A 27,334-nucleotide genomic window follows, 5' to 3' on the forward strand; every position below is an offset into this window, starting at 1 on the left:
CCTCTAATAATATATTTTGCATCAAAGGTACTTGCACCACTTTCTATTCTTTATTACTGAATATATTATCTTAGTGAAAGTAGAAATGTATGCAATCAATCAAGTTTCTTTTCTTCAATAACGAACTGTCTTGGATGGCTTGCCAAGAGTAATTTTCTACGTACTTACAGATGGCAAAGGTACAGTGAATAAGTTTCTCTATGTAAACAATGGAAGTAACATTTTATTACAAATGGCTGACAAATATTTCCATTAAATCTGAAAGTAAAACAATCAAGTTATAACAACTACTCTACTAGCAGCATTAAATAAACATTAAACAATCTTTCAAAATCATTGGAGAGGCAGACATTTTTTGTTATACAACAACATTACTTTTTTATTTTGCTTGTCTAAGCAATCATAATGACTTAAATAACTTACATTCAGTATTGCAGGGCATTTATTTTCGCATATAGAAATCCACTCGCACAAATGTCCACACTTCCTTGAAATGCACTCACACCTACTACACTGATATCTTCCTTTCCAGCTGCATTGTTTACGTGCACACAACCACCACCAGTCTACATCACCAATGTCTCTGCCTAGAGTAAAGATAACCCGCCACCCGAGTATTCCATTCTCATTTGTGGCTCAACAAAAGCCAACCAGTCCGATGTGTGGGATGGAAGAAGACCCATCGACTGACACTTGTACAATGCCAAAGCTACATTAATCAGATTTCCAAGAAAGTAAACGAACTTCTGTACGGAAGCATGGCTGCCTTCTATTATCTTGAATGCTGCAATGCAAAGAAACAATTGCCTTTTAAGACTCATTTCTGTGAACTACTTGCCAAAAAAAAGATTTTCTGGATGTGCATTTGGTACTCGCTATTAATGATCTGCACACAGAATTTTAAGCAATACACAGACCAAACATACAATTGAATTTTCATTTGCATATAGTGTTCTTTGAATTAAAACATCCACTCTTATTGTTATGTGGAAGGGGGAGTTAAAGCAGACTAGTTAAACCATATTCGAGCAGTCTCAGCAGGCTTTTTAAAAAAATCTCTCTCTTTAGGAAAAACTACTATGAAATTTCAAATTCCGAAAAATGATATCTACTTAGAATTCCTTCCAAAACATTCAAATAAATTTTGTGCACGTTGCCTTCAATATTTGTCCACATAACAGGCAAAAAATAGGCTTACCGTGCTATGAAACTATTACAGCTATCTAGACAACAGTGAAAGCAAACCACACAAAGATTAGCTTGAATGTCCTAGAAGGAATTGTAAGTATGTGAATTTGAAATGTCTAGAGATTTTTTGAAAAAGCATTTGCTGATGCACGTTAAAATTCCAGTGGCACCTTACTACTTACTTACTTGCTTACTACTGCAATATCCTTGATATTTAATCTCATTAGGAGGTATTTGAAGCTAGCAAAAAAGAGAAGTTCTTTTAACCTGTTAAATGCAATATGCTAATATTAAATACAGTGATGGAACAGTAATAGAAATCTCCATGATTTTTCACTTACCTAGGCTTAGGTTAGAAACTGTATGAACACCTTGAAATCTTTAATTGTTCATATACAGGTTTGGAAGAAGCAAGGAAGTGTCTAATACTTACTATTTTGCATTGTGAAGAGTGCTTTCACTGGTCGAATTATCAACATTCCTACCATCATGATTGGAAAAATGGATATGGAATTGCCAGCCATATACATAATGAACAGGTTCATTGGAACCTATCAAGTACAAGAAAAAAATAAAAACATAAGGAAAACTTCCTTTATCAATGCCCAATTACTATTTATTGCCTTTTCACTCTTAATCCCCAAGCTACGAGGACTTACCAAATATATTAAGCAGGATTGTTTGAAAAGTATCATTATGTTAATATTTTATGGCTATTATTAATCATGCTTTTACATCTGATAAAAAAATGACCAAAATTTACTTTCCTTTATTAACAAATAATTTATTTTCAGTTGACAAGTTTATACGTAATTTGTATTGCACTACTAGATGAATTGCAATGAGAATTCTAAAATTAGGTCCACTATTGCAAACATGTATGTTATTATGGACCTTCACACTGTAACATATTACGGTAAACTCTAGCCAAATCGATCTGGCTGAGAAGGCAAAAATAATATATCCAGAAATGTATGCTGTAAACAACAAAATTACAATACTACTATGAAAGATTATCCCCACCTATAAATTCATAAATGATGACATAACATCCACATGGGAAGCATTTGTACCCATATCACATGACAGCAACTAAATCTCCTTGAAATATGCAACTAAAAATCCTGAGATAAATAGGCTCTGCATAATCCATAAGAAAGAAATGAATAGATATTACAGCATGCAAGAAAGAAAAGTGGGAATTTGAGTGCTATTGGATAAACCTACTTGTAATAAGAATACATATTTTTATAAGAACCATGTGTCCTTTCTTGGAAACATTTCATTCTGAGAAATGTTACTGACAGAATTTTTAAAAGTATCTTTCTATATGTAGATGCGACAAGTAATGTAAATAAAGAAGAAACCTACTTGTTTCATTGGACCCAAGGCTAGATCCCATGATTTTTTTATTATGAGATGGGCTGGATCAGATTCTTTCGATGCTTCTGGGCACACTTGCCCTGCTGTTTGGTTGTATCCAGGAGGGGATGCAAGCTCTGATCCTTTCTCTTGTTTACTCCTGTATACAAAAATAATAATATTGAAACATGTTTCGTGAAACAATATTTGTAGAAAAGAATATTTACACAGTTACACATTTGAAACTAATTCATTTTTGTGCTTCTGTGTCTGATGGAGAGACATGATGGTTCGGATCCTACTTTAAGATGTCAGTCCAGTTCCAATTAGCCTATTTGTGCATAAAGTGCACTTAAAACAAAGACTTTTGCAATGCAATATAAACAATTATCTTCTTTAACCCTTGAACACTAATATATTTTTATAGCATACTATTACTAAACATTTGTAAATTTGACTACTTGGAATAACAACCCCTTTTTCATTCTTGAATATTTATTAACTCACAAAAATGGGAACACAGACAATAAGAATATACAGGGTGTACCAAAAGTCCCATTACCTCCTCTTTGAATTGTAGACAAACCTGCAAAATGTTATTTTAACTGCATGTGTATGATGAGAGGATGGTATACCATTAAATCAGACCAATGGCCACCATTTACTCTGTGTGCACACCGCCATTTTAATGCACAGTATTATTCGCCTCCAGGTGCGATGCGATGTGAAATCCTCCGTAACTTGGCTGACGTGAAGGAAGCAAACGCACTGCGAACAGTTTCTTGAAGTTCCTCAATTGTCTGATAACGAGTATGGGCAACTTTCTGTTTGATGTGTCCCCAGAGCGCATTATCACAAGATGTCAGATTTGGACTTCGGGGTGGCCATTTTAAAGGTGCTGGTAAATTTGGCGATCCTCGTCCAATTCGTTTGTCTGTAAACACATCATTGAGGAATTCTCTTAAAATGGCCACCCCGAGATCCAGATCTGGCATCTTATGTTACGGAGGATTTCACATCGCAACTGGAGGCAAATAATACTGTGCCATGAAAATGGCGGTCTACTAAGAAGTCGGTTGTCATGCATGCACAGAAGTGGATTGAAATTCCAATGTATTCATTGAGCATTCTAAAATTCACATCAGTGTTCTAAGGTTAAATCTTTGCAGTTTGCTTACTTAACTACAAATATTGTGTATGTAATAATCATAACTGTACTATGAAAAATGTTTTTCTCCTCAGTAAAATAATGTGCTAAATGTTGAAGAAATATTTTTTGTATCCATGTCAATACATTACTTAATAAGAAATTATTTTTTTTGTGAATGGATTTATTAGACACTAAGGACAATTACATTACATTAATATAAATACGCCACCAATTAGAATTTCTCACTTTATTTGAACACAGCCAATGTTAGGGACGGGTAGAGCTGTGAAATGAATAAAATTTTAATTCAGTTATTAAAAATATATTCGTATTTACAAGACAGATGTTACCCAGAACTAGTAACTTGAACCGATGAACCCTCTGTGATGAACACACGAAAAACTGAACAGACTGTGTAATGTACTGGTGACCCACCATATCCACACAAAGTATTTATGATTTATATTAACATTTTCTGTTGTTTTTAGCTCATGGAGTTCTTTTTGCATAGTCATATTTTGCAAAGGAAAAAAAAAAGGCTGTTCTGCCCAACGTATTTAATTATAATTGTTACAACTATATTCACTTCCACTTGTAATAATGCTTACGTGAGGCAAGTAAGGAAGCTTAGGTTTGATCATATTAGTCACAGATGGGTGAAAAGCGAGATTTGTTTGTTTGAATTCTGTCTTGCAATATTTCATCTCCATGCAGGTGCATGAGTGGAGATTTGGGGTGTAACCTTGAAAATGTACAAATGTTCAGATTTTTTTGTGTTATATGAGATTTTCAAGAAGGAACTTGATATATACTGGATGCCCTATAAGTGCCTAACGTTTGTTTGTGACTTGTCTTCACTTTACACATTTTCCCCCAGAACCACATTGTGTTGGGGGGGGGGGAGGATAAAAAGTACATTACCAAGGCACATGTATATTTCTTTATGGCATTTTTGTTTTAGATATGTTATTTTGGTACTAATTTACTATTCCACAAAGAGATTTCTTCATTTTTACACAAGAAACTACTTACGGTAATAAGTTCCTGTAGCATTGTCTAACATCTGGAAGGTGTTTTCTGTCATGTGGGAATGTCTCATAGCGGAAATTCATTATTTTTATTGAAAATTAATTCTCCGACGCACAATAGCCTTGGCGCGTACACCTCCGTAGATTATCGCGCGTCGTGCTTATGTTTTGTCGATTTCAGGGTTTCCAACCACGCCATTGTTTTACGAAAAGATGACTTGTCGTGGATGCGTGGTGAAATTCATACCGGGTGTGGAACATCCGCTGGATTTTGTAATTGGGTACTTGAAAAATGGGTAGACCCACAAACCATTGATAGATAGCCCCAAAAACCATTCCTGCATTCCGAACCATTTCCGGCAAGGTTAGGTTGGGTTAGGCAAGCATTGTTAAAATTTTCTTCATAAAATAATGCGAAGAAGTTTTAAAAAAAAAAAAATCACTTGAGTATTTTTTGGGTTACGAAGGTTGGAAACACTGCATCGACAAGACACAAGCACGACGATCTGCGAAGTTGTACACGCCATACTGTTTCTCATGGAAACGCAAATAAAGAAGTACTCACAATGTGAAAAATTGACATTACTTTCATCAAAAAAATCTGAATACACCTTCAAGAATGTTCTGTGAAGCAGATAGGTAACTACGAATGTTAAAAGTGACGAAACGAAGAAGTTACATGTGTTTGTGGAATAGAAAATTTTATTTTGTTGTATATGGAGTGTGAGGATTAATGTTACAAGTAAATTTACATTGTTACATTTGATATTGGTAATTTGAAGTTTTTGTTAAAGTGAGGGATGTTAGTAACCAGACATCTTTGTTATTTTGAATGCTGGCAGCATTTGCATGCATTTCTGTCATAACGTATGCATACTACAGTATTTCATTAAAAAAGGCTAAAGTACACTGGGATTTGAACATTTTAGCCTACATGGTTCACATTAGTCTGTTACTGACCCATGTAACATTCCAATTGTGTAAGACTATACCTGCTGCAAAATTAGTTTGGTATTGAGAGCTGAAGGAACACGCGTCACGGTGTTGCCATATCATGCGGTACGGTACGCAGTGCAGCCGTCTGACGCTGTGTCGAGGAAAACGTGTTATGAAAAGGAACAATGATGAAATGTGTTATTGTTTTTCGAGGAAAACGGAATAACAATGATGACAACAATGATGAATGTGTTATTGTTTTCTCTCTTCATTTCCATCTCCCTTACAACATGAACGAATTAACGAAACGAGCATTGTTTACAGGTTACCTTTTCAATCCATTCTGTATATACACTTTCAATAATCATTTCTTTCTGAAGTCCCCGTTAAAAGTCTGCCCATCTTTCAATTATACCGCAACTGAGTTGGTGGGGCGTCTGACTTTCACTCGTGAGACCCACGGTGGTTTGTGGAACTTTTTCAAATATCCCGAGCGGCTCCGGGGTCGACTCAGCCCAAGTGAGTACCTGGGGCAAACCTGCGGTAAAGGCGGTTGGTGAACCACATCACCTCCATAATATGGCCTAGGTCGAGAATGTGTGGAGCTTTACCTCCACATCCCCATATGCCTACATACTTTACTTTATTTTGCGTCCATTATTTTTTTTTTGTATGAGAATCCCAGATATTTTATGACTGTCCTTAAAGATGTTTCCCCACCTTGAAAAAATGCCGAATCTTTCAACGAAACTCGCAGTTTCCCAACAGTGGGATAATCTTTCCTCCTATAATAAGAGTAAATATGGCGACGAATAGCATCTTGCTGAAAGGTATCTAAATTTGTCACGCGTTTATTGATATTCCTCTTCTTTCCTGGGGTTTCCAATTTTGAAGCCTCGCATTTATTTATTTATTTCTACCACATTATATTTTTCTTTCCTATGGTAACAATAGTGTTCTTAGACATGCCGAAAGCAGCAGCAGTCCTGTCCAGAACTTTATTTACAGAAATGATTGGAGCCCCATTGTTTTTCTCTTGCTCAAATTATTTGCGCTCAGAACAAACCATCTCCCGTGTTTGTCCTTTGAGAAGAATTCCTTTTTCTTTTAGTGCATGGCCTCTTTGGTACATTGTCATCTCGAGTATTGCCTCCTCTGCTTGACATTCTTCACACAAGCTCACGACACACTCAAGAACACAGAAAATAATGTACAAAAAATAACAACTAAAACAACACGCTATATACAACAAAGAATACTCTAAATTCAATAAACACTAAACAACGGACCGGTTTAAATATCACAGCAACGCAACAAACAAACAACACGTCCTCTCCCAACAACATGAAATCTGATCGCAGGAAGAATCGCCCGATAAGCGGCAACACCGAGATAAACGTTGTCTGTTGCTAGGTAACCAGGGCTTGGGTGAAGCACTGGGAAGATTTTGATTGGCTCGCATGCCAGCAACCCACCCTCCCGCAGTGCCGTAGACCCGATTTCAACACGTGCTTCCCAAGCGTCAATACCAGTAGTTTAAGCACATTTTGTACTCTAGCATTATACACATGCTATTGCATGCATGTTACCACTACTATCTGGCTGCCTTAGCTGAGACCATGGACGGAAGTGCGCATGCGCCAAACGGATGCGTTCAGTGGCTAAATAGGGGTGACAGAGCTTTGGACAAGAAGCGGGTTCCTTGAAAATCGTCTGCTGTAGAAACAGCAATGAAGTTGTATAATAATATTATTATATACAGGGTGACGACAGACCTGGAAAACTGGGGAAAGTCAGGGAATTTGAGGTGCCAAAAAAAGTCAGGGAAATTCGTCTTCATTGACTTTTTTTTAAAATAATTTATTTAAAGATATCGTTATGGAACTCTGCACGGGAACAGGAAATCTGGTTCGTAAGTTTCGGCCTCAGGTGCCAGAAACCAGTGATGGCAGGAGGAGAGAGTGAGAGAGAAATTTGTCTCGCCCGGTTCTCGGCGGGAATTTTAAATTAGAACACTCTTTGGAGGAAAATTGTTATATCTTGGGCACTATGGGAGCAATCTACCTCGGATAACTTTTGTTTTTCAGCTAAAACATCAGCGCATGCAACCGTGTACAATTCAGAACACCGGACCGAGGAAGGGGGCTTGGGGTGGGGGCACGTCGCTAAGAATTTCAATGGAAAACAAAAAATTAGAGTTTGTCCCCTCTTCTCCCGCTATTTTGGGGAGAAGGTGCGAACATTAGTATTCTTTTCAGAGAATGGACATTTATGAAGAGAATGAAATATGTTTCATGTTCTTGGCTGCCATACAAGTTAAATAATAAGCCAAAACATGATTTTTTTTTCTTTTCTTTTCAGAAAATAGGTAATTTGCATTTTTGGAGGAAAATTACTTCGAATAAGTTTTGTTTTGCAGCTAAGACATCAGAGCATAGAACCGTGTACAATTCAGAATGCCGGACCAAGGAAGGGGGGGCTTCCAAATTTCAATGGAAAAAAAAAACATAAAAATCTGGAGTTTGTCCCTCTTCTCCCGCTATTTTGAGAAGAAGGCGAAACCTTAGTATTCTCTTCTAAGAATGGACGTTTCCAAAGAAAATGAAACATGTTTCATGTTCTTGGGTGCCATACAAGTTGAATAATAAGCCAAAATGTGAAACTCTATTTTTTAAGAAAAATAGGTAATTTGCATATTGCTCAGATAATTGTTATAACTCGGGCACTATGGGAGCAACCTACTTCAGATAAGTTTTGTTTTCCAGCTAAAACATGAGAGCATACAACCATATACAATTCAGAACGCCGAACCGAGGAAGGGGGGTTTGGGGGGCACGACCCCCGAATTTCAATGAAAAACCCATAAACATCTGGAGTTTGCACCCTCTTCTCCCGCTATTTGGAAAGAAGGCGCGAACTTTAGTATTCTTTTCAAGAGAATGAAACATGTTTCTCAAGAGAAAGAAACATGTTTCATGTTCTTGGGTGCTATACAAGTTGAATAATAAGCCAAAATGTGAAACTCTGTTCGGAAATGTGGCATGGATATGTTGCGTAGAGAAGGGGAGGTTGGTCATCAATATGAATTTCCCAGGCTTACTCCAGACCTGTGTCAGAGTTTCCACCCAAACATAAGAGTATGAAGGTCCGAAAATCACATTCATTTCGTAATTAGCACCATGATACCATATGGTATCATCGGGCCAGTACAACCTTACTCTGATGATACCATATGGTACCATCGGGGGGGGGGGGGGGGGAGTAAAGGTTAAGCCTCTAAATATTAAGTATAAAATGCATTGAATTATCACTTTCTGTTGTCCCTATGGGAGTAGTAAGGGGACTTGTCAACAGATGGAGTGGATAAGAGTGGGTGGCACCGTCCGATAGTTGTCGGACGTCGTAGTAATGCATTTTGTTGAGCAAACTGAAGGAACATGGAAACAAATAGGTTCCATTGATACATACGATTTTTGTCGAATATCGCCACCCGACAAAGTATCTCACTACAACATGCGACAGAGAAATTGCATGGACTGCAACATCCAACAAAAATCGCATGCATAAACAAGAAGAGCTTTAGACTGCAAATATGCTGCTGGAATTTTATTACTCTTCTGGCTCACTTCACCTTATTTAATGTAGCAGTGCTTACGAAGGCTTTCTTTCATCATCCTGACGTATTACTGGTTTCGCACAAGTTAACGTACGTTTACAATGGCATCGCACTATCCTTAGATATTAAGAAGAATCCAACCAAATGGGATATATATTGGATACTATCATGAAACAGTGAAACATAAATCTGCATTGATGAACGTTATAAAATTGGCAAATGCATGCTCCCAACCTCAAATTTATTTTAACACTAGTATTGCAATGCAATTAACGCCACTCTCTGTCCTGTCTGTTTAAACTCATGAGAGATGGTCAGTAACCTCTCACTGAGTTAGGATAATGTCCAATATTATGAAATAAAATACTAATAATAAATACGTAAATAATTTAATATATTTACTCGAATCATTCAATCATAAAAGCAAATCACTTTCTTCAAGAACTGACTTTTCTCTGCCAGCCCTGCTAAATTTTCATTTTCCATCTACTGATTTACACAAGGGGTGGCCAGAAAGTAATTTCCAGTTAGTAAGGACATTGATTTTTCGCAAACGCCAAAACCGTGAAAAATGTTAATTGCTGCGAAGTTATGTTTAGGAATGTGCAGTGATGTCTGGACATATTTTTCGCCCATTCGAAATATCGAAATTGGCATAAAATGCAAATTGTTGGCATTTTTAGCGATTTTTTTAAAGAAATGTCCTAAAATATCGAAAAATTCCATGAATCCAACATTCTTGTCTTTTCTAGGCCATGTTTGTGTACATAGAACATGCAATTTTTCCAACATTTTACTCAAGAGTAAACTATAGAGTTATACGTACATGGAATAATTCAGATGGCCACATTAAATCATGTAAAAGTGGCATGGTTCTAACAGGAGATCGAGTGCATATCTACCATCACACGAGAGCCACATTTTCGTATTTGTCGCACGAGATATGTTTTGAATTACCAAGCTAAGTGCGCACCATCGGCATTTGTCGAGCGAGTAATAATGGAGCTCAGTCGTTAGGGCATCTGACTACTGTGCGAGGGACCCGTGGTCGATCCCCTGCGGGGGAGAACCGGGATGTTTTCCACCTATTCAAACTGCTCCGGAGCCCACCCAGCATCATATGAAACTGGTACCATGAGGAAACTTTGAGGGATAAAGGTAGCCAGGAGTGTGGTGCTGATCACATCATCCCCACCTTCAGCCGTGATCAAGAAAATGTGGGGCTAACTCCACACCCCTATACACAGTCATGGAAAAGTGCAGGGGAGCACTTTACTTTTACTTCCTCAAAAATCTGGTCCAACATATCAAACTGTCACGAAAATACGTAGACTATGTGACCTACAATTTAAAATAATAGTTTAAAAGCACAATGGAGTATTAAGTTTCGGTATATTTGGCAGATAAATGTTCTAAAACGAGAATTTTGGGAAACGTAACACTAACAAGTCAAAAAAAGATAATGCCAATTTTTGGTGCCATAATATATCGGTATCTGTCACGTGAGATTGATTGGTTTTAATTTTTTGGGTGCATTGCCACTTATGGTCATTATGCACCCTTCAGTATATATGGGGAAAATTCCATTACCTAAAATCCTTACCTTAAAATTAAAAAAGGGGTATGGAAAATAACTTTCCCAAAATAACTTTCAAGATATCAAACTCTCACGAAGAGGCGTAAGCCATGTGACTTACAATTTGAAACAGTAGTTTAAAAACACCATGAAGGTTAAATTTCAGATATTTGCCAGAAAATTCGCTAAAATGAAAATGTGAATTTTGGAAAAATATAGTAAAAAATTAAAAATAAGAAAATAGACCAATTTGGAAAAAAATAACAAAATATCAAGGTCCCTACAGATTAGGCATAAATAAAACAAGAATATCAGTTGTAATTTATTGCATTAGTAACAGTCAGTCCTAACCTAATTTTCGGCATAATCACCACCGTTGTTCTGGCATTTGTCGTAGCCTGGCACTAAATTTTGTATGCCCATGGTACAGGGCATGAAATTTCAAGTTTGAAGTCAGTCGCCGGACTAAAATCTTTGGTCGCCACTATTTTATATTGATAAATAAAAAATATGAGTAATTATTAAAAAGTTAGGAATTAATGTTTGTGTAGCGCTGTCGTTCTGCACTGAAGTACCACGTATCAATCGCAGCTGCTGGGTCAAACTCTGACAGGGAGGATGGGGGGGGGGGGGTGTCCGTTTCCGAAAACTCTGAGCAAATCATCCAGTGTATCAGTCTTCAGAGAGTTCCTGTAAGTAGTCTTGAGTATGTTGTGACAGTTCAAACCTCCCTCACATGAGGCTGTGCTCATTGGTAGAACAGCACAAAATGTCAAAATCTGGAGCAAATTGGGGAATCTTGCTGAACACTCCGCACTGTGGATCTTCTCCAGCGTCTGATTCAAAGCTGGAGAAGGAAACAAAAGTTTGTATTCTGTCCACTCTGCTGACAGAACATCCATTTTCTCATTATAAAGGCTTGGGTTCAAGTATATGTAGAGCTTCTTTATTTCTTCTATCCCAAACTGAAGAATATATATTCTTTGGGAGGCCAACCCAAGGTGTTGAAACATGCAGAGATGCAATCGCATCTGTTGACATAGACAGCAATGTTTCTGTGATGTACACCTTCGCATTGTTAATTAAGTTTCCTCTAACAGTCTGAAACTCTTGCACATCCCTGATCTTCCCTGAAATGGATACATGGTCCAAGAAATCTTGTTCGCTTGGTCCAACATTAGATTCCAGGTCAGCCAAAACTGAAATACAGTGTTCAATTCTTATTTTCAGAGATGAAATCAAAAGATTCTTATTTTGTAGTGCCACGCTTAAAGGGTTCAATTGCCCGTAGAAATCCAAAAGGAAGTACAGACGCTTAACAAATTTAAATTGCTTCAAACTTTTCAGCAAATCCTTAGCTTTAGCGCCATCATTGTCTCTTCTATGGGCCACCTGTTCAAGATGGGTCACAACAGCTTTCCATGATTGCAAGAGAGCTCTTATTGCACGTTCTTTGATGGCTAACCACCTAATAGTGTGGATATCACTCAGTTTTAGAATTTCTTCTATAACTTCTGCCGTTTCTCTCAACAGGTGAAGTCTTGAAGCGTGTTTGACACACATTTGAAACAACGAAATTTTAGTCGCCAGCCCAAAACCTTTGGTCGTCAATGGCGACCGGAAATTTCGCACCCTGCCATGGTATATGTGTCTGACAGCAAAGACTGGAACTATCTCTACCGCAATGTAGCTGTCAAATCCTTGCCCTGCCAGAAACCTCTTCAGTTAAACAAAGAGATGAAAGTCGGTACATTCAAGGCCAGGGCTGTACAGGGAGTGGTCCAAGATCTCTCACCTGAAGTGATGCAAAGGGCCCGTGTGTACTCAGCTGTATGGGGTTGTGCACATTCGACTGGAATTCCATGAATTGTCTGCACTATCGTCGGACCATACTATCACTCACGACGTCCGGTCTGCACACCTCACACAATTTCTGGTGGCTCTGTGCCAAATTCTGAGCGTACAATGTAGGCTACATAGCGGTAGGTGGGAGACTGTACGAGAGCTGCAATCTTTAACCTAGAACTGACCTAAAATGGCTGGATATGTGTGTCGCTCTCCGACCACTAGTGCTGCATATAGGCACCATTGGAGCTTTTTTCAGGATGCCCCTCGTATATGAACTTTCAGAAGCTTATATTATTAGAGTGTTCCTGTTTTAATGTGTGGTTAGCTAAATCAGGTACCTATACAATGCAATTCTATAAATTCCTTGCGTTAAATTTCTAATACCTACATACCGATTGATGGTATAACTGCATGTTGTCAGTTTCACAGTACTTCACTTGGATATACTGTACTGAAGCAGAAATTCCATTGATAATGTAAGGAAATAAGACACTTTCTTTTGTACAATTCAATTGTTTCACTTATATGTAAGAGTTAAGTTGTTTGCTTTACAGAGAAGAGAGAAATAGCTTTATTTATGCATTAAAAAATGAGTCCGCACTCATGGTTCTTGCAAGCAGAGGGTTCCAAACCTCAGTGGAAATATCAACAAATTTGATTACAAATTGTATTTCTTAATCAATCACTTTTCACTCTTATCTCATTTAGTTGTAACTTTAAAAATAATCAAGTATTTTATTTTAAACTTACTGCGTATGACAAAATTCCATAACCCTTCCCTAGGTTGTGAATTGTAATAATTTTCCAAATTCACTATTTTGAAGTTTGAATTCAAATCATAGAGAATCGACAAATTAAGTCAATTTCATAGAAGATAATATTGGTACTTAACAAATCCATACCTGGATCTGTATGAGTGTATTATTTCCATTTGCGAGATTTAGTTTAGTTTGTAATTGTCAGGGAAAAATGTAAATTTTGTCCTGGAAAACATGGAAAAGACAGGGAATTTCATTTCTGCTTGTTTGTAGTCACCCTGTATATAGTATTATAAGTATAAATGTAGTAACTGAATGGCTTGTGACATTTTCTAGCAAAACGAGGGTGTTTTGTAGAATGTGCAACAGGGGCCAAAACGTCTCAATGTTCCTCATTCCACTTCGAAACGGTTTGTTGCCAATTGTAAGAGCCATCACAAATCACAAACACAACACAGAAAGTGGCAATAAACACAACAAGCAACCCCCCACAAGCGAAATACCACGGGGTAGTTAGGCGAGTGCTTTTCCCTGCTTTCCCTCTCATGTTTGGAATCATCCTTTCCAGGTAGTTTAGTCTTCCTTGGCCGGACTGTAGGTTAAGATTGTTCTTTTTCATTACCTCCGAATTCCCATGTGAAAACACTGTTTCAGAGGTGACTCGGTTTTTACACCTCAACTTTGTACAAATTAATATTTTCTACAACTTTAAGAAAGCATGCAAATGAGATTCTTCATATTTACTTCCACATTAGATTCTAATATTCTCCACATCTTCATAAACTACTTGTACAATTTGTAGTACCAGTTCGGTATATCACAAACACATTAAAATCGGATATTTTGTGCTTCGCATGGTTCGTACTTAATATGGTTCGATTGCCATTATGTTTTTTACACTAAAACAAACACAATTTTTCACATAGAGTGATTATTTTGATTCCTTTCTTTGCTTTCATAACACACATTATGGCGGCCACATCTTGACTCACTTTGTAGGTATGCAGTGTTCCCAACTAGAGGGCTGCACAGCGGCCAGAATTGCTTACTAGACCCGCCTGGCTGGTCGGGCGGGCGAGTAAAACTATATACCTGAGTTTTGACCCGTCAAGCATCGAAAGCCCACGGGTAACTGGAAGGCCTTGCAAGACGAAGCTCGCTTATCTTCAGCGAACGCTCATTCCGGTTTTGCACCGTCTCCAGATACATGAGTCACGCAGTCACCGTTGCCAACTTTTAGATTCTAAAATGGTCAAGGAGCACTTAAAATGTTCATCACTTTTATCAATTTGACATTTATTCCTTGCTAGAAAACATTTGTATCACTCACACCCAGTGGCAGCGATTGGGTTCCAAAACTAGAGGGCCAACGTGCAAAAGTAGGGGGCAAGGACAGTTTAATTTCCCTTGGTACATGAGGTTAGCGTGGTGCAAAGAGTGGCAAAAAGCGAGGGGGGCAACTGCACTCTCTCGGTCCCGCCCCTAATTGCTGCCACTGCTGTCACCTGTAAAGGAGTACGAACCAAGTCTCGCAAAAAGTGCCATCGTAAATATTTTGGAACTTTGTGTGACTGGTGGTGGTTCTACATTATACTTTTTTTTTGGGGGGGGGGTCCTCCCCTATGGTGCAGTCGTAGTGTCGTCGCCTTGTAATCAAGGGGTACCGGGTTCGATACTCGGTGGAAGCACATGGTGGTTCGGATCCCACTTTAAACTATAGGTCCACTCCCGATGTTCTTTAGGCTGTAAGACAACTGAAATATCCTTAAATGTGCTAAACCTTTTTTTAAAAAAATCAGAAATACAAAGTAAGAATCTTGAAATATAACCTATATATTATTTAATGAGTCCTTTGTTTCCTCATTTCAAAGTTTGTAGGATGTAAATATCACAAACCATGGCTTAAGTAGTGCTTGATAGAACGGGGGAAAAGGGGTGAGCTAAACCACAGTGCTGTCTAGGGGCCCAAAGTATCTACCTACAAGCTCTTCGACACAATCGGTTTCAACATCAACAAATCTTAAAACTATAGTCATTTGCACCATAAGTGTGAAATCTTTGGTGTATTGATACAGCTAATTTGACTTTGTTGCACATTAATTGTAGCAGTTAACTTTGAATTTTAGGACTTAGATGATAATAATAATTGTGAATCTCATTTTGTTGTTACGTCTTAATGTTCTTGTAATATTAAATATTTGACGCAGTGGCGTAACAAAATCGTAAAGTACGCGTCCGCAAGAAATAAATTTGGGTCCCTCAAGTACAGTCATATTCTTCCAGGAAATTTATGTAATTACTTAGAATGGCTGGTTGTGGCTACCCTTACATTAATAACTATACAAATCGATGCTCTAACTCTGAATTTTCACATATTACAACATATCTTTCTTTGACATTTATGTATTCAAAAGAAGAAAATACAAATAGCCTACTTACTTATCCCTTCCCCGCAAATAGAAGGCGGTACAGGATACAGAGAACACTGGAAGCTAGTGTGGAGCTATCAAGGAGAAGAAATATTCCCAAAGCACTTGATTTCAGATTTAAGCACATTCCTGAAACGTAGAACTTGGATCAGGAAATTCGGAAGATAAATAATCTTCGTGCCCGTTACAGAGGGCAATAGCTGCATCTGAAGTTGTAGGAACGAAGGAAGAACTGCTAATATTATCCATACCCTTCTTCAGTTTAAAACACCGAAAGCATTTAAATGCCCCATACTTTGCTCCGTGGTAGTTTGAGGTGCTTTACCGTTAACATATTAAAATTGGGTAGGCTATGCAAGGTCACGAGACAGAAGAAAAGCCAAGATAAAGTGCTTTTTATTCAAGAAAATAATAAATGGATAAAAATGTCCAAGCAATTTTTGCGTTGATGTTTCACATGAGAAATGATAATTATTTTGACTTTTTCGGGGCCCCTTATGGTTAGAGCTCCCGCCCGCCTCTGATTTGACGTATTCATTCAAATTATAACGTTAAACTAGAATATAAAGCCAGATCAAAAGGTCTTAATTTTATTGCCCACAAAAATTAGCTTTTTCTATCTTTCTCACTTCCATTTAATACGTTTTTCGTATCAACCTCATGGGACGGGAGGCCCCTACATGCGCAAGGTCCAGGGTGGTCGGCCACTTCACCCACCCCCTGCTACGCCAATGGTTATACAACCTCAAGACACCTGCGCTGCGCCTAGCAGAAATTCAAATATTTCCATGCGTAGTGAAATATAATGGCCGTTGGCAACACTGACATGAGTGCTCGCTTCTACTTGCAAGAACTACATCGAGTCTCACGGGTCTTCTTAAGACCCGGGTAATAGAAAAGCCTGGCAGGCATCGATGCCTGTGCACAACTGTGACGTGAAGCTCGCTTGCACGATGTCGAACACCTGGACTTGACGTGCGTGTTGCATATTCTTGTAGGCGCGCCTCCTCGCAGATGGGTTTTTTCCGGGTCTTGTGCAGGTCTCTGTTCCCAACCTTCTTCACCAAAAAATACCTACTCTCGTGTTCGTCACCGGTGGAAATTGTACATTATGCATGGGTAGCTGATGGATAGCCCCACGGTAGCTGACAGATGGCTCCACGAACCATTTCCGATAAGGTTAGGTAATAATCATAGTGAAAAAAACGGGGTTGGAAACAATGACAGGGGCTTACAGGCTTACATCATCAAACGTACGCAGCATGCAGTTCACGTAGGGAAAGCAATGGCAATTGTGCGTCGGTGAGATATTTCTCTTGAAAAATACATTATTTCCCGGTCAAATATATTTCACGATGACAGAAAATGGTAAATGTTTACTATCCTTCGGACACCTGTGGGGCTATGCGCCAATGGTTCGTGGGACTATGTGAGAATGGTGTGTGGGGCTACAAATATTTTTTCAAAACCAATTTTTAACTATTGTAACCTATGCGTGGCCCTACCTAACCTAACCTTACCGGAAATAGTACGTGGGGCTATGTACGAAATCTGTCCGAAGGATAGTAAACAAGTACCCAGAAAATACCTCGACGAACGTTGGAAAGCTTGCAGAAACTCATTACCAGCTAACAGTTCGTTATATCGGAGATACATTTCTTCATTTTTACAGAAGAAACTACTTACGGAAATGACGTTCTCCAAGCTTTTCAATGTTTGTTGAGGTATTTTCTTTCATGGTGGAATATATTTGACCAGAAAATAATGTATTTTTCAAGAGAAATATCTCACCGATGCACAATTGCCATTGGTTTCGCTACATCAACTAGATGCTGCATACATTTGATTGTGTAAGGCCATCAGTGTTTCCAACCTTTTTTTCGGAGCGATTTTACAATACAGGGAATTTCTCCATTTTGTTTGAAATTCGGCATACTCACTAATTTTGGCCCCCTAATCACGAATCTGCAGTCAAAATTTGGCGCTCACACGTGGAAATAGCAAAATAATCGAAATTAAGTTCTTATTTCCACACCCTCGATTTCCGAATTTCCTGCCGGTTCCGGGCTCCGCCCCTGGGGTAATCGACCTACCGCCCCCAACCGCTATCGCGGCCCCGCCTATATCTATAGACTCCCTGTTAAGGGCATGTTAGAAAGTGGCCGGATTCACCTGCCCCCAAATAAGCGCCAAATTTATACGTGAGCGCCAAATTTTAAGTTCAGATTCGTGATTAGGAGACCCAAATTAGTAAGTAACCGAAAATTCAAACAAATTGGAGAAATTCCCTGTATTGTTAAATTATACCTTTTTTTCTTCCACTATGCTTGTCAAACCTAACCTTATTGGAAATGGTTCGTGAGGCTATCCATCATCTACCCGTGCATAATGTAAAATTTTCACACGTGACAAATACAATAGTAGGTATTTTTGAGTGAAGAAGGTTGGAAACACTGCATACCCACAACTTGAGTCAAAATGTGCCCGCCAAATTATGTTACAGAAGCTAAGAAAGGAATAAAAAAAAATCACTCTGTATGTGAAAAATTGTTTGTCTTCATGTAAAAAGCATAATGGTACCTTGAACTATGTTCCGCAATATACCATTGGTAAGTACGAACCATGCGAAACACAAAATATCCGATTTTAATGTGTCTCCGATATATCGAACTGATACCTATTTCCGTAAGTAGTTTGTTTGTAAAAATGAAGAAATGTGTTTCTGATATACCGAACTGTTACCCAATTTTTATCATTACATATTTAGATTGCAGAATTGAAAATTCTGATATCTATATTTTATCACAGGGGCCTTACGCATATTACGTATCATTTACATCAGACGTCTACTTTCTATAATTTAAATCAGATAAAGATAACCGCCTTGATAAATGATCAAAATCGGTACGCCAATAACAAAAGTGACTGGCCAAATGCATAACAAACGTGTCATATGGTTATTTGCATTGATAGTACTGCTACTGAAGATCGTTCGAATGTAATCCCGCAATGATAATTTAATAATAACGAGGGTTCAAATAACTCTCGAGTATTGGAAACTAGGACCTGAAATTAATTTCACGGGAAAAGTTTAATGTATACCTTGTCCCAAATTCCAATGACCATTTGTATCTCCTTTGCACCACCCTACTAGACGCCATTTTTAACACAGCAGTGTTGCCATAAACAAATGAAAAACGAGAAGCACAGATTTTTTGAAGGTAATGGTCGGTCACTGTATTTTACTTGGTATTTTGTTTCGCTGTTTTCTGTTATGTACCATCCGTTTGTTACCATTTGTCAATGAAATGAATTATACTGTTAATTTATCGTGCGAAATGTAGTATAATGGTACATAGAAGGGGAAAAACAATAACGGAACGAGTTGTAAAAGAAATTACCTTGCTCCCCCAAAACATCTGAACATCAACAACACGAGATTTAAAAGATCGTGAACAATTTTATTACAATTTGCTATTTTAAACTTCACTATTGTATTCCATGTTTGATGCATGCTAGTTTGCTTGCGTGGGGAACTCAGGTACCCATACGCCTGCAGGAATTTGAAGAACTGATTTGTTACTTTTCCGGGACACACGCACTTAAAATTTTTGTGGTTCGGTTTACGAGAGTCCTCCATCGATTTTATGAATATAGATAAAGATTTAGTGTTTTTAGGGTGAGAATGTGGATGCGGTCTGGGTTCAATCCTGTAATGATTTCTTCAGGTTGTACTAAAGAATAGGTAAGGGAGATTTTCAGAATACTGAAAATATCAAAATTTGACCCACTTAACCTACTTGTGTAAGAGTAGCATCGGTACTACTTTACTATACCTGAGACACCTGGGAATCATTTCTTTCGCACTTTTTTACATTGCTAACATACTATTCTGCATTCCGGAACACTTATTTAGGTGAAATAATTGAATTTGTTAGGAAAGTAATGTATATTTCTTACATTTACGAGTACTTACTGTTCTTGTTTATTTCCACACACAACATGGCGATAGCTTACCGTTGATCGTTCCTTGAGCCAGAAAAACCATTGACGTTAGCCCAAACATTCACGATAGCCCCACAAACCATCACGGGGACGAGGTATGCCTACTAGGTTAGGTTAGGCCTGTTAGGTTTGGTTCCATTAGCACTCCTTTCGTTCAATTTAGCATATACGGACAATACGAGAGCGTATTGTGCTCTCATGCAGGAAGCAATAGGCGGCAGCAGCAATAGCGCGTCGGAAATAGATTTTCGTACAAAAGCACATGCATTCGCATTAAAATGAATCAAAATTACATTCCCGAACATCAACAACGCTACAGAAAATGATTTGCGTAAGTACTTTCTCCTGTAAATTTGAAGAAATCTGTCTCAGGTATAGTAAAGTGTTACCGTAGCATCACGCAAGGAGTACTTTGGGTCATTGTTCGTAACGTTGCTGATTTAAATAAAAATAAATTGAAATTAGCCTAATACATACATAACCCTCGCCTAGTAACAAATTTGACACCTTTCGTTGGTAACGGTTTATTCGTCATCCCCCTCCCTCCCAGAGGTTTCAAACAATTTAAATATGAATATACATGCCAGTTGTTTTCCTAAATAATATAGAAGCGAATTTACAATACCTGAACTATTTTTAACTGCAGATTCTTGATTACGAGGCTGAAATTAGTGAGTATCCATAATATCAAAGCAATCTGAGATACTTCCAGTATTGTAAATTTATACCATAATATGTGATGCATTAATTTATTGGGTAACTATTCTTGTTATTTTATGATTTTCTTTCAAAATCTCTAGCAGGAATTTTGGCAATCATTATCACACAAAATTTGAACCTTCTTTAAAGTAATGAGCACTGTTTTGATTTCGAAAAATAGTTATTTATGTTGGAAGAAAAAACTAAAAAATTACCATATGCAAGCATGCCTGTTTCACATGAAGATGGCATTCTTCGTTCATAGAAGCAATAGTAAAGGAAAGCATTTAGGCTTGTTATTAAAATGCTCAGGAAACTAAACGTGACCTGCCTAACCTAACTACGAAAGCATTTATTGAACAGAATCTTCAAACATTTTGGCTGCAGGAAGGTGCACTTCGCTAAAACTCTGCAGTATGTGTTAACATACATAAATTGGAATCGAACCATGTAAAAAATTCATACATACAGGGTGGCGACAGACCTGGAAAACCGGGAAAAGTCAGGGAATTTGAGGTGTCAAAAAACGTCAGGGAAATGTCAAGGAATTTTGTCTTGATTGAATAATTTTTTTTCGTTATGGAACTCTGCACGGGAACAGGAAATCTTGTTGCTAAGTTTTGGTCTTTAGGCACAACACAACCACTGCGCCAGAAACCAGTGATGGCAGGAAGAGAGAGAGAGATAAATTTCCGTAGGGGCAAAAAATGGGTTATGCCTGTAAATATTACGTGGAGAATGCATTGAATTATCATTTTTTCTTGTCTGTATGGAAGTATTAAGGGGACAGAACTGTCAACAGATGGAGAGGATGGGAGCGGGTGGAGCCGTCCGATAGTTGTCTGACGTCATAGTAAGGCATTTTGTTGAACAAATTGAAGGGACATTGAATCAAATAGGCTCCATTGATACATACGATTTTTATCGAATATCGCCACCAGACAAAGTATCTCACTACAACATGCAACAGAAATTGCATGCATGGAACTCGTATGGAATTGATTTTTGTTGGATGTCTTCAGACTGCAACATCCAACAAAAATTGCATGCATATACAAGAAGAGCTTTAGACTGCAAATATGCTGCTGGAATTTTATTACTCTTCGGGCTCACTTCACCTTATTTAATGTAGCAGTGCTTATTAAGGTTTTCTTTCATCATCCTGACGTATTACTGGTTTCGCACAAGTTAACATATGTTTACGGGATATATATTGAATACTATCACGAAGAAGTGATACATAAACCTGCATTGGTGAACATTATAAAAATTGGCAAGTGCATGTTCCCAACCTCAAATTTACTGCAACAACAACAGTATTGCAATGAAATTAACGCCACTCTCTGTCCTGTCTGTTTAAAATCGTGAGAGATGGTCATTAATCTCTCACTGACTGAAGTTAATGTCCAATATTATGAAATAAAATACAAATAATAAATATGTAAATATTTTAATATCATGTTAACTCGAATCATTCAATCATAAAAGCAAATCACTTTCTTCAAGAATTGACTTTTCTCTGCCAGCCCTGCTAAATTTTCACTTTCCATCTACTGATTTATTCGAGTGGTGGCCAGAAAGTAATTTTCAATTAGTAGGGACATTGATTTTTCGCAAACGCGAAAATCGTGAAAAATGGTAATTGCTGCAAAGTTGTGTTTATGAATGTGCAGTGATGTCTGGACACATTTTTCACCGTTCGAAATATCGAAATAATGCGCATTTGGCATAAAATGAGAATTGTTGGAATTTTTAGAGATTTTATTTTAAAATGTCCTAAAACAACGAAATATTCCATGAAATCCAAAATTCTTGTCTTTTCTAGTTCTAGGCCATGTTTGTGTACATAGAACGTGCAAGTTTTCCAACATTTTATTCAAGAGTAAACTATAATGCTTGTTATACATGGAATAATTCTGACAGCCACATTAAATCATGTATTTCCCATGATTTCTTCAACTTCTATCAAAACCACTTGCATCACAGCAAAGTGGCAGTGTTCTAAAGAAGATCGAGTTCGTATCTACCGTCACACAGGAGCCACATCTTCAGTATTTGTAGCGCGAGATGTGTTTTGAATTACCAAGCTATGTGCGCACCATCAGCATTTGTCAAGCGAGAAATAATGGAGCTTAGTCATTAGGGTGTCTGACTATCATGCGAGAGACCCGGGGTCGATCTGCTGCGGGAGAGAACCAGGATCTTTTCCACCTATTCAAACTGCTCTGGCACCCACGAGCGTCATATCAAACGAGTACCTTGAGGAAACTTTGAGGGATAAAGGTAGCCAGGAGTATGGTGCTGATCACATCACCCCCATCTTCAGCCGTGCTCTAGAAAGTGTGGGGCCCTAACTCCACACCCCCATACACCTTCATGGCAAAATGCAGTGGAGCACTTTACTTTAACTTTTACTTCCTCAAAACTCTGTTCCAACGTATCAAACTGTCACGAAAATACGTAGACCATGTGACCTACAATTTAAAATAATAGTTTAAAAGCACAATGGGGTGTTAAGTTTTGGTATATTTGCAAAACAAACAAAAACGCGAATTTTGGGAAACAACACTAACCAGTCAAAAAAAGATAATGCCAATTTTTGGTACATAATATATCGGTACCTCTCACATGAGATTGATTGATTTAAATTTTTTGGGTATTTCACCATTTATGGTCATTATGCACCCCTTCAGTATATACGGGGAAAATTCCCTATCTAAAACCCTTACTTTAAAATTGAAAAGGGGATATGGAAAATAACTTTCAAGATATCAAACTCTCACGAAGAGGCGTAAGTCATTGTGACTTACAATTTGAAACAGTAGTTTAAAAACACCATGAAGGTTTAATTTCAGATATTTGCCAGAAAATGTGCTAAAATGAAAATGTGAATTTTGGGGAAAATAATACCGAATAGTAAAAAAAAAAAAAAATACAAAATAAAAAAATACACCAATTTGAAAAAAATAACAAAAGATCAAGGTCCCTACCGATAAAGCATAAATAAAACAAGAATATCAGTTATAATTTATTGCATTAGTAACAGTGATTCCTAACGTAGCATGCCCATGGCATATGTGTCTGACAGAAAAGACTGGAACTATCTCTACCGCAGTGCAGCTGTCAAATCCTTGTCCTGCCAGAAACCTTTTCAGTTAAACAAAGATGTGAAAGTCGGTACATGCAAGGTCAGGGTTGTACAGGGAGTGGTCCAAGATCTCTAATCTGAAGTGATGCAAAGGGCCCGTGTGTACTCAGCTGTATGGGGTTGTGCACATTCGATTGGCCTTCCGTGAATTGTCTGCACCATCGTCTGACCATACTATCACTCACGACGTTCGGTCGGCACATCTCACATGATTGCTGGTGACTCTGTGCCAAATTCTGAGCGTGCAAAAATCTGATTACTACACGTAGGCTACATCGCAGTCGGTGGGAGACTGTATGAGAGCTGCAATCTTTAACCTAGAACTGTCCTAAAACGGCTGCATTTCAACTGTACCAGATTACAGCTACATTCCACTTCTTCCTGCCTACATGTGTGTGTGTCTCTCTCTGACCACTAGTGATGCATATAGGCCCCATTGGAGCTTTTTTCAGGATGCCCCTCGTATATGAACTTTCAGAAGCTGTTATCAACAGTGTGTTCCTGTTTTAATGTGTGGTTAGCTAAATCAGGTCCCTATACATTGCAATTCTATAAATTCCTTGCGTTAAATTTCTAATACCTACATACCCTTTTCGTCAGCAATAATGGTATAACTGCATGTTGTCAGTTTCACAGTACTTCACTTGGATATACTCTACTGATGCAGAAATCACATTGATAATGTAAGGAAATATGACACTTTCTTTTGTACAATTCAGTTGTTTCACTTATATGCAAGAGTTAACTTGTTTGAGAAGTAGCTTTATGCATCGATGAATGAGTCCGCACTCATGTTCTTGCAAGCAGAGGGTTCCAAACCTCAGTGGAAATATCAACATATAATACCGAGAATGTATAAGAAGGCTGATAAATTACAAATTGTATTTCTTAATCACTCTTCACTCTTATCTCATTTGTTGTAACTTTAAAAATAATCAAGTATTTTATTTTAAACTTACTACGTATGATAAAATTCCGTAATCCATCCCTAGCTTGTGAATTGTAATAATTTTCCAAATTCACTATTTTGCTCTTTGAATTAAAATCATAGAGAATAGAGAAATTAAGTCAATTTCATAGAAGATAATATTGGTACTTAACAAATCCATACCTGGATCTGTATGAGTTTATTATTTCCATTTTGCAAAAACATCAATTTAGTTTAGTTTGTAATTGTCAGGGAAAACGTAAATTTTGTCCTGGAAAACCTGAAAAAGTCAGGGAATTTCATTTCTGCTTGTTTGTAGCCACCTTGTACATAGCATGATGAAATAAAAATAAAATGAAAGGAACTTGGCCCCTTTATTGAATTCTAATTTATTTATTTTTTACAATTTTTAAAATAAAATTGGGCAGTTAAATTAGGCCGGGTAGCTTACAACCAGATGTATAAACAATTTGAGAAGGACTCTATGGTGGTGCACCACCCCTGTTACCGTCAAAGGGTTAATATACATGTTACATGTCCTATTACTGAAGAAGCTACTAACCTGCTTTAATTGTTTTTAATGCAAGCAGAGACACTGGTGTGTATATTCTTGTGCTATCCCTCTTATATGTGGAGTAATACTCCAGACACTCATTGTTTCTCTTCTTGCACCACAGTATTGTGGTAAACTTGCTTATTATGTAATTTTTTCTTTTTGGTGCACTTGAGTGTTTGCTTTTGACTCACTGTCACAGCTCTTTGAAGGGTTTGATCCCGATGTGAATAATTACCTGCAGCTCATACACTAGTATAAGGAGATGGCAAGTACAGTGCCAGAAATTCACATAAAAGGATAGGAAGGTCCCCCCCCCCCCCAATAGTTTTTCAAGTTTCAAGATCTGAGCACACCATAATGTGGAAAGAATATTTTCACTTACGTGAATGGGAAGACAACAACAAGAAATGCTCGAGAAATAATTTGTTAGCTTGAAGGCTAAATTATGTACTACTTCACCAGGGTGGATAAAAATCATGATTTTTATTTAAATCTTTTTTTTTTTTTCATATTTTTCAAATTGCTGTTATGTGTTTTCCACCATACATATAGATATATGTTTTTTATAGAAATACTTTTTCTGGTAAACAGCCCTGTAAAATATAAAAATATGTGAACAATTTGATTTAAGTGATTAAAAAATAAATGTAAATAATATACATTTTTCTGTTTCTGATACTGTGTGCATGTGTGTGTAAGTGTGCGTGTGTGTGTACACACACATCTCGTAATTATATATGAACCTACTATGGAAATGTTTCTTGAGCATTTTAATGAAACTATGATAACTTCAGTAACTTTCAAGTAAAACAATCTGGATGTACTATGTAATTGTAAGTTAAAATATTTTTTATAGTCTTGGAAGCTGAATTTTGGCAATTTTTTTAATGATAGTTTCCAAATTGTAGCTGCCATGTTTATTTACATTATAATGATAATGACACTATTTACGGTTTAACATAATTAGTATTTTGTTTATTATTCTACCCAAAATTTTTACGTAAAAGAATTATTGAATTTTAAATCAAGAGAAATTGAAGCGTGTTTTTGCAGTTTACATATTGCATTTCCTTTTACCCGATCAATACATATATTTTCTTTCCTTTCTTTACCTTTCTTAGAGCCTAACAAACATCATTCAATCATTACGAGATTAATGTACTTTCACCAAAAGTGATTCTGAAATCCACAAAATCCTTTTGAACATTATTCTATAAATTATTTCTTTAAAGCGATTTAAATCAATCCACCTTGCTATTCACTACACTTTAGACTTTATCATTAACGTATTTCAAGTCCAGAAATAAGTGGTGGTTTCACCTAAGTACCAGCTGCCACTGCTAGAGTTCATTAGTACACATTAATTCACTCATCATTGGTTATTACACTGCCCTCCAGAAATTAAGCAACAACAAGAAAATGCGAGATAAAAGAGAAAACAGTTGGAGAAAAGAGAAGAAGAGTGGTGGGCACGCTGAAAGAAAGCAACGAATGCGTTAGGGAAAACAGGTGAGTCATAAAGTGCGATCATCGTGCCCTCGCACGGATTTCTGGCGTACCAGGTATTGGAGTCGAAGACGCGCGTTCACGGAAGAGGTGTGTGTCTCTATCTGGAGAGTGCAGAGGTGAGTCAAGTGTGTGGAAAGGGTCGAATATGGCAACCAGGCATCATTTGGCTGATGAATTACGGTGGCGTGCCATCGGTAGACTAGAAGCAGGGCAGCGTCAGGACGAAGTGGCCAGATGGCTCAATGTCGATCGTTCAGTTGTCAGTAGGTTATGGAACAAGTTCCAGAGAACGCAAAATGCATCGCGGAGTTTCAGTGGAGGTCGACCGCGTGTGACATCGGTCAGGGATGACCGATATATCCGTTTGACAAGTCGGCGTAACAGGTCCGCAACAGCTACCCAAGTGCGTGCAGCGGCTATTGCTGCCACAGGACGGCCTATGTCAACGAGTACAGTACGCAGACGGCTACTCGAGGGTGGATTGTATGCCAGGAGACCAGTGTTGTGTATACCACTCACCCAGCGTCAGAAGACAGCCCGCTTACGTTGGGCACGAGAACATGTGAACTGGACACTGGACCAGTGGCAGTCCGTTCTC

The 27,334-nt window shown here is 37.8% G+C and overlaps 2 protein-coding genes across 5 annotated transcripts in view; one reads left to right on the plus strand and one right to left on the minus strand.

Annotated features, from left to right (window-relative positions):
- Positions 1 to 203: 203 nt before the first annotated feature.
- EMC4 (ER membrane protein complex subunit 4) lies at positions 204 to 19,111 on the minus strand. Its single transcript, XM_083139136.1, has 4 exons — positions 18,994 to 19,111; positions 2,560 to 2,710; positions 1,622 to 1,739; positions 204 to 784 (listed from the first exon to the last, which is right to left on the minus strand). Exons 1-4 carry the CDS (start codon positions 19,050 to 19,052, stop codon positions 588 to 590), a joined length of 525 nt encoding a protein of 174 aa, XP_082995262.1. The 5' UTR covers positions 19,053 to 19,111; the 3' UTR covers positions 204 to 587.
- Positions 19,076 to 27,334, plus strand: part of LOC146001604 (putative RNA methyltransferase CG11342) — a 102,478-nt gene continuing 94,219 nt past the window's right edge. For 2 of the 4 annotated variants that reach the window (XM_083139130.1, XM_083139131.1), the window contains exon 1: positions 19,234 to 19,636. The gene's annotated coding sequence lies outside the window, so the exon portion shown is untranslated. Of the gene's footprint in view, positions 19,113 to 19,231; positions 19,637 to 27,334 lie in introns of those variants that run through there. The other 2 variants (XM_083139132.1, XM_083139134.1) reach the window with 2 other exon arrangements.

This window comes from Lepisma saccharinum, chromosome 17 (assembly GCF_977018435.1).
Source record: "Lepisma saccharinum chromosome 17, izLepSacc3.1, whole genome shotgun sequence".
Taxonomy (NCBI): domain Eukaryota; kingdom Metazoa; phylum Arthropoda; class Insecta; order Zygentoma; family Lepismatidae; genus Lepisma; species Lepisma saccharinum.